The sequence below is a fragment of the Callithrix jacchus genome, chromosome 11 (genome assembly GCF_049354715.1).
Source record: "Callithrix jacchus isolate 240 chromosome 11, calJac240_pri, whole genome shotgun sequence".
NCBI classification, from domain to species: domain Eukaryota; kingdom Metazoa; phylum Chordata; class Mammalia; order Primates; family Cebidae; genus Callithrix; species Callithrix jacchus.
Window position 1 is genome coordinate 51231122 of NC_133512.1, and position 15054 is coordinate 51246175.

A 15054-nucleotide genomic window follows, 5' to 3' on the forward strand; every position below is an offset into this window, starting at 1 on the left:
AGATTAGCTTTATAATTAGACCCAAAGCAGTTATATAAACAGTTTTCTATTGGTAGTAAAATAAGAAAAAGATTTCCAGAATAAGAACTGGAAAGTAGATGTTTATTAGACTATGAAGACAGTAGATGTTTATTAGACTATGAAGACAATGTGTTCAGGGCCAGGATCATTTTGAGAAAAAGACTAGATCACAGAAAAATCAAAGCATATCTGATTGTCCTGAGTCAGTAATTTGGACTATTTCAGATGTAAGTTACAATGTGTAACTGGAAAACCTTCAGATGGATAACAGACTTGATTCACATGCTCTAAATTTTGGAACATTAGCAGCTCGTTTGAGAAGCTAAGCCTGACTTTCTTGGCTAAGTATAATCATAACCCAAGGAAGCAATGAAAGAGAGAAAAAAACCCAGAAGCATAAGGAGAACCAGAATTAGAATCAGGACAGGGATGATGTGGACACAAATTTACTTCCAAAGTTTTACTTCCGAAGTCTTTTTATGACTTTTACACTATTCAGTTTTATAATTATTGTTCTATTGGTATATTTTGTCCTCTTTTTGAAAAATATTTCAAAGAATCTGCTACTTTAAACTTGAGAAGAGGGATTCAGTTTGCAGCAGTGCTTAAGAGAAATCTCATTTACTAAATTAATAGATATTAAATGTGTTAGTTGTATAAATGAGGTAAGTATAGTTAATTATTTAAAGATTAGTAAATTACATATAATGGTAACTATTTCTCTCCATGTAACATGTATAAAAGCATCTGAAACTTTTTTAAAGGGTTATCAACATGAGGTTGTCCCTACCTACTCTGGCCCAACATATTTTTTCCCACTTGATTTCTTAATTCATACTAGAGCCATTCCACCGAATTGTTTCCAGTGACTTTTCCATAGCATTTTCCTTATAAGATGCTTTTGTTCCTTCCCCTACCCACACCAGCCCCCAGAATGCCCTTCTCCAAGACTTAGAAAATTCAAATGCTATCCATTCCTCAAGATACATCCCTCCAGCCCCTCCTTGAACTCTCCTGCAGCTCGAAGTAATATCTATCCCTGTCTGGACTCCTTAGCACATTGCTTTACCTCCTTTAGTCCCCATCTCTTTATGAACACACACACACACACACACACACACAGTATTATAATATTATTATATATATAATTTAAATGCACTATATATTTAACTTATAAATAAATATTATTTATAACTTATACACATATTATTAAACGTTGCAGTATATATTTAACTTACAAATAAATAAATTACATTAAAAACAACAGCAAAAATACTCAAAACTCATTACTTCCTAATTATCGTACTAAATCTTACTATTGTATATGTACATGAAGTTGTTTGCATTCATGGCAACTAGATGATGAAAATCCTGCATAGTGTTATACTGCTATATATTTGTGTTTCTCTTTCCAATTCTGTGTTCAGTTATGTCACATTAGTAACTTGAAATCTGATATAGTAGGACTTTTTTTTTTTTTTGAGATGGAGTTTCTTTTTACCCAGGCTGGAATGCAATGGCGCGATCTCGGCTCACGGCAACCTCCGCCTCCTGGGTTCAGGCAATTCTTCTGCCTCAGCCTCCTGAGTAGCTGGGATTACAGGCACGCGCCACCATGCCCAGCTAATTTTTTGTATATATTTTTAGTAGAGACGGGGTTTCACCACGTTGACCAGGATGATCTCACAATACACATCTGCTACAAATTAGGGCTTGAATTACTATTTTATTTATTGTCTAGACCAAAGAAAGTGATGGAAAAACAATAATGCAGATTAAACTCAAAAGTGCATTATATCTGTAACAGTTGAGTAAGAAAAAAACTAAGAAAATGTTTCAGTATTTTAAAAGTATTATCTTATTCAGCTGCAAAGTTGCTTATATCAATGACAAACAAATGAAGTTTCAATGCACATCCACCTTTTTCTTTGTTTCACTTTTGTCTTACTTGTTAAAGAAGAGGAAAATGTCCACCAACATTCTTGTTGGAACCACACTCATTCATCAGTTGCAACAATAGATTGGCTAAGGATATAAGAATTTGGTCAAAAATCAATGAAAGCATTCTCTAAGAGTCAATTTGCTATATAAAATTTATAATAGAGAATATTGTATATTTTGTTATTTGAAAATTGTATACCATACATTCTTTATATCAATAACATTTCTAATAAACAAGTATGTATATGTGTATACTTACATTTTTTTTCCCCAGAGACAGTTTTTTTGTTTTTTTTATTTTTTGAGGTGGAGTTTCGCTGTTGTTACCCAGACTGGAGTGCAATGGCACGATCTCGGCTCACTGCAACCTCCACCTTCTGGGTTCAAGCAATTCTCCTGCCTCAGCCTCCCAAGTAGCTGGGACTACAGGCGCGCACCAACATGCCCAGCTAATTTTTGCTTTAGTAGAGATGGGGTTTCACCTTGTTGACCAGGATGGTCTCGATCTCTTGACCTTGTGATCCACCTGCCTAGGCCTCCCAAAGTGCTGGGATTATAGGCGTGAGCCACCACGCCCAGCCTGAGAGACAGTTTTTAAATACTTTTCAGCAGGCTACTGGATACCATTTTTCTCCTTCATTTCTTCCCCTCTCCTAGGCCAATTAGGTACTAAGTTCTTTGATTCTGTTTCTTAGTATTTTTTAGCCTTTTTCGCTTTGCATTCTCATTGCTGATACTTGAGAGCCTTATCCCTCATTGATGTCATAGTAAATTTCCTAGTAGATGTTAGCCTCCAAGCTTGTTTTCCTGTTGTTGTTCATACAGCAATCAGAGTGATTTTCCTAACATGAAAATGTGATCATGTCACACCCCTGCTTAAAATTGTTCAGTGGCTCTCATTGCTTTCAAGATAAAGTTTTACCCCTTTAACATGGCATAAAAGAAACCACTGTTTATCCTTTGCTCCTGCACTTCCAACTTACATATCATAGTCTGGGCTGGGTACCCTCTGTGTAGGTCTCTTTTATAGGTGTTATCACACTATGTTGCTGTTGCTCTTTTTGGCCTAATATTTTGTTATGAAAATTTTCAAACATATGGAAAAGTTAACAGAATTATACAGCAAACCCATTACCCGCCACCTAGATTTCACAATTGATATTTATAATGAACATATTTGCTCTGTTGCATAATCTACCCATCTACCCATTCTTCTATCCATCTCCTTTCTTTATGATGCATTTCAAGGTAAGTTGCAGACACTGGTACATTTTGTTCCCAAACCCTTCATTCAGCATGGTATTGTCAACTAGAGTTAGATATTTGATTACTGATTTTTTTTTTTTTTTTTTGGTAAAACTTGCCATTGCTCTTTACTTGCTTATTTTCTTCACTGGGTTGAAGTGACTGGGTCTATTTTCTATCTAATGCCTCACATATAGTAGAAACTAGGTTAGTGTGAGTTAAGCAAATTAGTTTTGGATTTCATCAGACGTTACTTAGATAGCTTCTTGATCCTATATAAGAGTAGTTTTATTACTCTTTGGTTTATCTCCTCATTCTTCTGTCCAGAAAAGCTGTAGAAAGCAACATATTCCACCCATTCAGCATCACAGATGATTACAAATTTTAATCTGTTAACAATAGTTGACAAACTCTCACACTATGTGTTTCTACAAAGTCCCACAAGGTGGTGCCCAAATATCTTTTTTCAAACAACAGTCCCTCAAGATTCATGCAGAGTACTGACTAAATTGTGTTAGTATTTGACATTTCTGAATTTGGTCAATTATCATAACAGAAAATATATAATTAAGTAAAAGTTAATCAACATTAATATAAAATTGTATATGTGCAATTTCAAAATCTATGCTTCTGGATATAAACAAGGAATAATGATAATAGGTACCTTATATCTGTGTAGAATTTAATATTATTAAAAGGTTTTTCATATCCCCAAATAGGAAAAAAATTCACCTCAAGTCCCCATTGCTATAAACTTTGTCCATGAATAATTTACCCTTAGTATAGAATTTGTAAGGGCAGAAGAAGAAACAAACTGTTGTACAGGAGGAACTATAAAATATAGATGCAATGAAAAAAACAGACGACCTTATTACCTTAATTGGGAACAATGTGGTATAAACCAGCATTTTAATGGCTTAATATAACATGGGATAATAGTCACTTAATGCTCTTAAAACACTTTTATTCAAGAAATTTGAGAGAGTTATGTTAAAACTTTTTTTTTTTTTGGATATTCTTATTAAATCTCAAATACACTGACCAGAAAACCCAAGTGGATATTGCATTTCTGCAACTTATTTACTCTTCATGCAAATGATGATATCTACCTATATTACTGGCTGTATTTTGATCAGGGATCAAAAACATGGGTTGCCAATCAGTGAAGGAGCTGTAACAATCCCCAGCTACTCAGATAAACCTGCCCAAACCTAGAGGAGAAAGTTTTTCAGCCCAGGGATTGAAGAGATGGTGTTCATTGCCTTTGATGGCTCAAGCATTAAGATTTACACAGTGAGAGGTGAGACTCTAACATGCTGGAACTTAGCCCATGATGATTTTTTCTGAGCCGTTTGCCATTAAAGTTAAATCCTTAATATAAATTATTAGCCATCCAGCCTCCTTTTTCTCCTGCTCAAGCACGAGCCTGGATAGTGCAAAGGCCTAAAAATTTTCTAAGGCATTTAGAGATAATGAAAGATGGATACTTGATACACAAAGACCTAAACTTTATTCCCTCAGTGATTAATGATTTGACCTTTGGGTGGGTCTTAATATCTGTCCTCTATTTTGTCAACTGTGAAATGGCAGAATTAAATAAAAGTGGCTTCAAAGTTTCCTTCCAATTCAGCGATTTGATGCTATTTTTTGTCCCCAATACAAGAAAAGTTTAAGTACCAATCAGTGGGTAATCAAAGAATTCACCAAGATATAGAACAACACTGTCTAATACCTGAAAGTAAAATGAAATAAGTGAAAAGTGGAAATATTTCTCCATTTAAAGCAGGGTTTAGTCAAGTTGTAAATAAATCTGATCTTTCTCTTTTTGTTGACTCTACATGAAAAAGTTAAAACTGGTCTATCTACTGACCAAAGAAAATAATTAAAGAAAAATCTTGAACATTCAAACACATGATAGGACTAGATAGTTCTACTTTCAGATATTTCTTAGGAAAAAATCTGTAAAAGTTTTCAGATGGGACCCTGATTTTTTTGCTCTAAAATAATTGATTTTAGTAGGAATAAACAACATTGAAAGAAGAAATAGTAATATTGAAGAAACATTTTAGAGAAAGAGATTAATAGCCATTAGATTGGAATAATGGGAATTTAGCCTGTCACTGTAGCCTATGAGGCACTGTGTGTTGCAGATGTGACACAATTATTCAAACTGGGGATTGAATGACAAAAATGAAGCAAGGCCTCTTAGGGAGTAAACAATGTGAAAGATAATTGAGTTCATATTGCTATACACCAAAACTGCTCTAAACAATAAAGTTTATTAAATAATAGTAACACTTGAAAAATAATAGAGGGAATGTGAAAGGATTAACTAAATCAGAATTTGGTGAGGGAAAGGGGACTGAAGTCACACTGTTCCAGATTTAAACAGTGCCACATCCTATATTTTATTAACAATGATAGTTTTTATTTCCTTATTGTCTTTGAATGCTTTTACTCTTTTCCTTTGTTGACAAGTAAGACCAATACAGTTTTGGTGTTTGCTGTGGTTTGGATATTTGTCCCCTCTAAACCTCATATTGAAATTTCATCCTCATTGTTGATAATGGGGCTTGATGGGAAACCTTTGGGTCATGTGGGTGGATCCCTTATGAATGACTTACTGCCATCCTTGAGGTAATGAGTGAGTTCTCTCTGTATTAGTTCCTGGGGGAGCTGATTGTTTAAAAGAGCCTGGTACCTCTCTCCCTCTCTTACCATATGATCTGCACATGCTGGCCCCCTTTCACCTTTTGCCATGAGTAGAAGCAGCCAAAGGCCCTTACCAGAAGCAGATGCTGGTGTCATGCTTCTTGCACAGCCTGCAGAATTGTGAGCCAAATAAACCTCTTTTCTTTATAGATTACTTAGCCTTAGGTATTCCTTTATAGCAACACAAAATGAACTGAGACACTATTCCTCTAATTACTGAGAAAGGAGTTGAGAGAATGCCTAAGTCATACTCTGGGTCCAAGGATAATGAATCCCAGAGATTTCAGAGCTTTGGGGCAAGTGTTAGAAATTCTATTATATCAGTCTTTTCTACTGACAAAGAAAAAAAAAGAAAAAAGAAAAGGACCTTGAAAAATAAATTTCTTCAAATTAGGTACAAAGGTCATTAATTTCTTTCTCGTTAGATGGTAATTTTTTTTTCTACTCTAGATCAGCAGTGTGGGAGGTGACTAAAATTGAGAGAAGCTTGTGAAACCATACTATGTCTTCATCTTGGTCCAGATGTATAACTTTGATTTGTTACCAGCCTTTTTTCGTATGTGTGTATCTATGTATGACTCATGCAGATAAAGTTCTCTGAACTATATAAGTCCTAACAGACTTGTCTCTTTTTAAAAGATTCTAGGACCCCCAAATGCCATCACCACTGAAATGAAGATGTTAGCACTGGTACCAGAATCAATAAACACAATGCAGATCGTACTATGGTAGCATATTACAAGAATTTGAAAAAGTTGAAAAAAGATTTTCATCTAGAAGAGCTTTGGAGAAGAGCAATTTATTGTATCATAGACCTCAAGTGATTGATAAAAATTAAAAATTCCTTCTAATAATCATTAATTTAACAAATACGAGTGCTTACTCTGGGCTATTTATAGTAGTAACAATAAAAATAGTGTGCTATATTTCTTCTATAAAGAATTTATGACAAAACAACTGTCAGAAGGGCATGGGCTCCACGTTGCCTTTTTCTATGCATTATGTTTTCCATGCGCTCTTATTTGGTCTGGTGTATGTCCTATAGCATGCTAATTCAAGACCATCTGTTGGGATTAGGATTGCAGTGGTGCATTGTTTCTCTGGGTACAAAACTAAATGCCTTTTATAGATTGACAAAATGAAGATTTTATTTTGCATTGTCTTCCCAATCAATATAGTGCTGATTTTCACACTTGGTAATGAGAGGTGGAAAATCTTTGATTTTAGTTACCCTATTTAATGTTGGAGAATGAAAGGGAATGGATGAGTAAGTTGGACTTCAAGCTCCCACCAACTTTAATCAAAACAGCTCCAAAGCAGAAGAGCTATAGTTCATTTTCCCCATCCAGGAATCACCAGTTTGCTTCTTAGTGGCATTATTATACTGCAAGTTGTTAACCTGCCTCAGGTTAACAGCTAAAAGAGAGTTGACCTTCTGAAAATATGCTACTTCCTTGTCTCTTGATTCTCATCCCACAAAAGTAAAAAGTGTGACTAATATCCACAGGCTATCAGGTAAATACGTTGTTGTTTCCTAAGAAATTTCATTGTTATTTCTACATTATAGCCGCTGTTTTTTCTTTCAGTTACCAAAGCCTCACAAAACTTCCTCCGTTCCTCAAAACCTGCATTGTGATGAGACAATGAAAACACAGGCATTCAGATGGATATTTAATGATGCAGTAGTTGTTTTAAGTGAGGCTCACAGATCATTAGAAACCCGAGTTGAAAGTTCATTTTGCCATTCTCTAGTGTTAGTATGACAGTGGACAAATTACTGAACCCTTCTGTGCCTCTATCTCGGAAAAATTTACAAGGGGTCCTGGAATAACGTCTTGTTCAATGTCATTTTGTTATAACATTGATGAGAAAAAGAAATCAATTCCTGGGCCAGGCTCACTGTCTGCGTGGAGTTGACATGTTTTCCCCATATCTGTGTGAGTTTTCTCCAGGTTCTGGGTCTCCTCCCACATCCCAATGCTTTGCCCATTAGGTGCATTGGTGTGTTCACATGGTCCCTGTCTGAGAGAGTGGGTATGTGTGTACATGCCCTGTGATGGAATTGCCTCCTTTCCAGGGCTGGTTCCCACCTTGCACCCTCAGCTGCTGGGATGGGATCTGTTCAACCGTAACCCTGAACTGGCATACGTAGGTAAATAGGTATCTTGTTTTTATCAATCTTTTATAAATGTATGTATAGCTTAGATTTATTTCAATGTTTAATATTAGAAGCATTTTGAGTCTTTATTTAGAAGTTTAGTAATGTTTTTGTGACTAGAAGTATGCCATAGGAACTTCACTCTTATTTATATCAATCAGCTCATGGGAAAATTGGCTTCATTATATATTGTTTCACTTTATGTCACAGTTTCCAAGAACCTATGGAAGATGTTAAGTGAGGACTTACTGTGTACAGATGGTTGTGCTTTTGAAGGACTAAATAAGCTAGTGTGTGTGAAGCATGCAGCACAGTGCCTAGCACCTGGCAAGTGTCCATAAATTAGAGGCTATTATTGCTATAATAAGGAAATCTATATGCATTAAAATGCCTTCGAAAGCTTATTTTAAACAATTGTAATATGAACATATATATGGCTTTCTTGGATGAGCTTGCTATTCTCTATTTCAGAGAGGAAGTCCAGAAAGAAGCCTGCCTGTTAGTTGTCTAGGGGTCAAGGGGCTTTTTGACAGTACATATTACACTGATAAACACTGACTTAATATGGGCTGTAACCACAAGGTAGAAAATGGCAAAAGAGAGTGGAACAACCACAGTAACCTCCTTTCCTGGTCAGAGACCAAAATATTAACTGCTATAAACCTCTCATGTTACAGTTTGAACAAATCTTAATAAAAATTAAATCCACTTCCTCATTTCATAATGGTAAACTGAAGCCCCCATAAGAGTTAGGGGCAGAACTATAACTATACTCAGACCATTCTTTCCCTGTACTTTATGTATACCTTGTATTATAAAATATTTCAAAAATCACAGAAATACAAAGACTAGAACAATGCACATCTATGTACTCATCATCCAGCTTTAATAACAACCAACCTGTTACCTCTCCTAAAAAACCAGCTTTGAATCTGAGTCTAGCGTCATTTATACTCCTTCACAGAGCTGTTCAGAACCAGTATCTTAGAGCATATCCCCCAGGCAAAGAAATGTAGCAATAAAAAGAAAAGGATATACCATGAGAAACAAAGGCAGGCTATCAACAAATACCTAAAAGGTAGAAAGTTCTCTCAAGTTGTTCTTACAGTAGTCTGGAAAACACAGTCTTGTTCTGAAAGGACACTGTTCCTTTAAATTGCTTACTGATCCCACCCAGATCTTGCATCCTGGCCGAATGCCTGACCACTCTTGCTTTAACTTAGTCTAATACACATGACTAAAAGATTGCAGAACATCCTAAAGCAAAGACACTTTTATTTCCCACAGAACAGAACAATATCAAATAACTAACTTCACCCCCAACCATAGTCCTTGCTGTTGGCATTTACTCAACTAGTCCTGTTTGACACACTTTATAAGGTAAGACATAAATAATGGCTTTATTTTAGTCACTTGAAATCAGATAGGACCATCAAGAAACTGGAAGACTAAATGATTTACATACTTTTTAGGTGAAGAAAGCTTGTCAAAAGTTTTTATTCTCTGCTCTTCAAATCATTATTAGAGAAATATTAACATGGTTAAAATGTAGAAATTTAAAATTTAAAGTTATTTTGAAATTGATTTTTAATTTACAGTCTTCTAAATTGTATTACATTGATGTTAATATATTTTAGGACATCTTTTTCTTAATTTGGAGCAGGTGTTTACAACTCAGAATTAGTTATACAATACTTTATAATTTGGCTAGTCTCAATTTGAATAAAGTCTTCATTCAATCATTTTATATTTGTGTAGAAATGAATGAGATGCAAACATTGTAACTAAAGTTGGTAAACTCTGCTGAAAGATCATTTTATTTTTGAAAAATCACAAAAAAATAAAGTATTTTGGATTTATTGATCTTGATATTTACCCAAAATAAATTTTAGGCCAAAAAATAAAAATATGATATTTGATTACAAATTATGATTGTTTCTGCATTTATAAAGTTTAACCTATAGTAAACACAGGGTTTCACATTTCTTTCACTTAACTAATGGCATCGTTTCTTCTGAAACATATTTTGCTTGTATGTGACATCAGAAAGAGAGAAAGGTAAGAATTATTAAAAACAGAGACAAAATAAAACATGATTAAAAAGTGATTAGAAATGAGTGGACTCTCAAGATGCCAAATTAATAGAGGAGAAAGATATTTCAGGAAAGCAGTAGAACTAACAAACTAAATAAACAAAACTAGAGAGGTATGCAAATGTCCTCTGGCTACAATAGGGAAACAGAAAGAAATAATTATGACTTTGGTTTGGGAGAGGTAGATTAAAAATGTCAGAGCAAATGAGACTAAAATATGACATTGTGATTATTGTCAATAGAAAAGTTATGTTTGTATCATATATACAGGGGTCAGGTATGAATTCATGATTATATGCCAAGAAAACAGTATGAGCAGGTGCTTAGTTTTGGGAAAAGATAAATCTTTATTTAGGGCCAGTATTTCTAAAACTTTACATGAAGAGTTTTGAAGAGTTGCTTGATTACATTGCTTATAAAATCTTGCTTGGTTCTCAATGGAATTCAATTCTTAGTCTCTTATTTTCAGAACTTCTGCGATGTCCCTTATGGTATGAACTCAACCAAAGAGAAAAGTCATATGTAATACCATGGCCACCGTGATATTCCTTACCCCTCTGAAAATGCAATAATAGCTGTGTTTTTCACATAGCCTTATGGTTACTTTCAGACTTAAAATTGTAAGTCATTTATTCTTTTCCTTGGTTAGCAAAGGGATAACTTGAGGAGAGATGGCCTTTGTATGTTCTGTTTTCTTAGCACACTTCTTTGTTTTGTTTTGTTTTATTTTTTAAATACCCAGCTGTCTTTACATCTTAGTATACCTTGTCTGAACATCAGTTGTCATTTGGCAAATTGCAACCCGATATGTTTGGTCATACCTATCCAAAGTTCTTTTAATAAACTTCCAGCTGGATGATGCTATGTGAGGAGCAGACTATGGCATGAAGCCATCCATTGGTCCTCTCCTAACCTAACAGCTTTGTTTTCCTTTGGGATTTATCCGTCTGGCATGTATGAAAAAACTCAGTCTTCCATCTCACTCCTCGCTGCCTTTGCATATATTTCCACCCTCTATTCAGATTCTGGAAAAATCGTGCTCATGATTTCCCAGATTCTTATCCCCTAAAGGCAAGGTGCCAAAGAAGGAAAATGTGATTCCTTTTCCAGAATTCCTGAAGTCAGTAAATTTTCAGCAGGCAAGCATTTTCAAGCCATGCTAAATATTGATTTGAAATAAGCTCTCTCGTTCCCATTCTCTTGGGTATACTGAGGCAGCAACATGTGAGTCTTCTCCTGCCAGGGAAATCTATGAGTTTAAAAGCCATTTGGTATGTAGCTAGGTATACTGAATGATGAAGATTGAGGATTTTAATACAGAATTAGATTTTTCATTGTCAATCTACACAGAAAAATAATTTCACAGGGCTAGAGGGGGTGCTGCTTGACTTCAAGTCCTGTTTCTGTCCATTACTGCTTTTAGCCATCACTGAAAGAAAAGTGTTGCTTTTAAGCAAATCTGTTATTTTTACTCTCATATCAGATATGCAGCTTTGAACCCCTGGTGGAGACAGTTTCCAAAGCTAGGGTAGAAAAAAGAAATGGGATTCTATGAAAACAGAAGGGCAATTTAATTTTTATTTTGACCTCTGAACTCATTGAAGTCATATGTATAGTATTAACTCTGAAAGGGTGGTATAGTATTAACTCTGAAAGGGTAAATTCTGCAAAATACTATATTTGTCAGGAATCAGTTATAATGAAAGTGAATGGAATGACCATATAGCAATTTGAATTCGCCCTGAAGAATCTGGAAATGTCAAAGCAGACCCTGTGATTGAACCACAGTAATCATATATAGTCGATTGAATGTTTTTAAATGGCTCTCTCCACTCTATGCACCTCATAATATAATGAGGAATTAAGAATACTTGAATATAGTTCTTTGAATATATAGAAATATTCACTATAAATATTTGATCATGGTACTATGATTTACTTGGATTGAAATCTTTTAAAATCTCAATGTGAATATTTTTCTAGAAATATGAATGAAAACATCTTTTTCCAGTCACATGCCAGTTTTCAACTCTGTTGGCTTGAAATTTAAAAATAACAAATACCATATTTAATTAAAGTATTTATAACTGACTTTTCTATTATAGGTGCTGCAAGGCAGATGATTTTTCACCTTCTACCGTAATGTGGAACAGATATTTTGTCTTCTATCTCCTGCTTTTGTCAGCGTTTACTAGTCAAACAGTATCTGGACAAAGAAAGAAAGGACCAAAGCCAAATTTGCTTGCAAGGAAAAGTGATGTCCAGGGTAAAAAAAAAAAAAAAACCTTGTTTGTTTTTAAGTTTAGCCTGTTGAAAATACTTATGTGAATTTTTCTAAATAGCATTTGATATTTATAGCAAGCCACATACATGTATACATGTGATAGTCTACTTTTATAAAATTATATGATAATATACCTAATATAGCACATCAGAGTTTTTAGTAAGAGCACTTGTGCTCTTTTATCTCATTTGAGCCTCACAGTAACCTTGTAAAATAGGCAGGACAGAGATTGCCACTCATAGGATAGATAAAGAAATCGAGGTCTTAAAAGGTTGAGTGGCATACTCAAGGCCATAGGCAAATTAATGAGTAAGATACAGAGCTGTGATTCAAGCTTAAGTTGAATTTAAGTTAGGGTTGGTTTTAAGTTGGGTTTAAGTTAGGTTTCTTCCCCGCTTACTCTTATTACAATGCATATAATCATTTTCTCCCTTGATTTTAAGAAAGTGAAAAAAAGAATAGGGACTCACCAATATGACACAACTTGAGAACAAGAGTATCATTTACTTCCAGACAGCGATGCTCAGTGTTAGTTGGATTTTTAAAATGTGATGTATCTTGACTTCCCATTTCCTCCCACTTTCAGCAGGTGTAACATTGAGAAGATGCTCAGAATATATGATAGTTTATTTATTTTTAATTTGCATGATTTTATAAGGGGAAAATAATTTATAAACTTTGACACTATTTTTTTACAATTTAAGGCTTTTATCCAATGTGTCTCTCTTACTCTCCTCATTCTGCTCTCAAAATGAAACAATATACAACACACCACTTCAGGGCTTTCCTTATGCAAATTTGTTTCATGATAGGAATAATTATTTTGCCTAACCTGTTTGTTCTGTTTCAGACTCCATTTGTTTCATAGATATTGTCTTCATCGTGGACAGCTCTGAAAGTTCTAAAATTGTCCTCTTTGATAAACAGAAAGATTTTGTGGATAGCTTGAGTGACAAGATTTTCCGATTGACTCCTCGTCGCTCTGTGGAATATGACATAAAACTGGCAGCCCTTCAGTTTAGCAGCTCTGTCCAAATTGATCCACCTTTTTCTTCTTGGAAGGACCTGCAGACATTTAAGCAGAAGGTCAAGTCTATGAATTTAATTGGGCAAGGTACTTTCTCTTATTATGCCATCTCCAATGCCACTAAGCTACTTAAAAGAGAAGGGCGAAAGGGTAGTGTGAAAGTGGCTTTGCTGATGACTGATGGCATCGACCATCCAAAGAATCCAGATGTTCAAAGTATTTCTGATGATGCGAGAATTTCAGGAATATCATTTATCACTATTGGACTTTCTACTGTAGTCAATGAAGCCAAACTTCGTTTGATCTCTGGGGATTCATCCAATGAACCTATTTTACTGCTGAGTGATCCAACCCTAGTGGATAAAATTCAAGACCACCTGGTAGGTACCTAATGGGTTGGTTATACAGTTATCATCATAGTATTGCTGTATTTGTTGTAAATTCCATAAGGAGAGATATTGGATCAAAAAGATGGGGAAAATGAGAATTCATCTTGAAAGCAGAAAGAAGAATCTTTTGGAAGCATCACTCTACTTTCTTGGCAGTTTACTTTAGATAAACTGGAAGAGTTCCAGGCAAATTCCCTGGAATTGCATTCTTAACTTTATTGTTAGCTGATACTGAGGATTTTGGAAGTGTTACTTTCCAGTTGTATACCCCAGGCTCCCCGTTTGTACATCCTACAGTTATGAACATTGCTGACTTATATTCAGGTTGTGGTCTTAGGCTGTATTTGTTCTAAGTTGGTCTTTTCCCATTTCCTATCTGCACGGGTATTTTTGACATAATTTTCACATACTCTCTCTTACTCTTCTAAAAGACTGAATATTTTTGACATTGTCTCACCTATTGTTACATTATGCTACTTTTAAAATTTTGAAAACTTCCAATTTTTAAAATTACTGCCTTGTTTCTTAGATGTTAACAAGCCCATCCAATTTAAAATCATCTGCAACCTGCAGTCAAGCAACAGTTTCTCCCATCAGATCAATGAGTACCACTTGATTGATCTTATTAGCTTTTCTTTATTTGTTGCTCAGCTGTGTGTAAAAGCCTTTCCTTGCTGCCTTGTAAAACACACGGCACAGCAATCAAAAGGAAATCCCTCTTCACCATATTTCTCAAGGAGAAAACTCCTAGAGATAAATTGGTTGATTGCCTAAGTGTTAAAAATCATTTTTCTTTAAAAACTTGGATTTCTTTGATTTCCTGAGAAAGGAAGGCAAACCTGTCCTTTATGTACTGAACATTTCGTATGGCTGTTTTCTATAGCTCAGAAAACTCAGGCTCTATTTCAGAAATTGTTTTGCTCCTTTTGTCCTATCCCTGGATCCTTTTCTCAACATTACTCTTTTTATTCTCTGTTGTTTTCAGCATAAGACCTGAGGTTTTCTTACCTAAATAATAGTTCTTATGTATTGAGTACTCTCTCTTTATTAGGCATTTTCCTGAGCACTTTATTTATTGTATTTTATTCAGTGTTTGCCACCATCTTATGATGTAGGTACTGTTATTATATCCATTTGAAGTTGAAAATTTAAGGCCAGTGAAGACCTCACAGTTTGCATGCTTA

At 34.9% G+C, this 15054-nt stretch overlaps 1 protein-coding gene across 31 annotated transcripts in view; it reads left to right on the top strand.

Moving 5' to 3' along the window:
• The window catches only part of COL28A1 (collagen type XXVIII alpha 1 chain), a 196372-nt gene that overhangs the window by 13037 nt on the left and 168281 nt on the right, over positions 1 to 15054 (top strand). For 12 of the 31 annotated variants that reach the window (XM_009002376.5, XM_078342704.1, XM_078342706.1 and 9 more), the window contains 2 exons: positions 12276 to 12436; positions 13305 to 13861. In XM_009002376.5, coding sequence (XP_009000624.2) covers positions 12313 to 12436; positions 13305 to 13861 — 681 coding nt within the window. In that variant the 5' untranslated portion in view covers positions 12276 to 12312. Of the gene's footprint in view, positions 1 to 9364; positions 9458 to 12275; positions 12437 to 13304; positions 13862 to 15054 lie in introns of those variants that run through there. The other 19 variants (XM_017975339.4, XM_078342703.1, XM_078342705.1 and 16 more) reach the window with 7 other exon arrangements.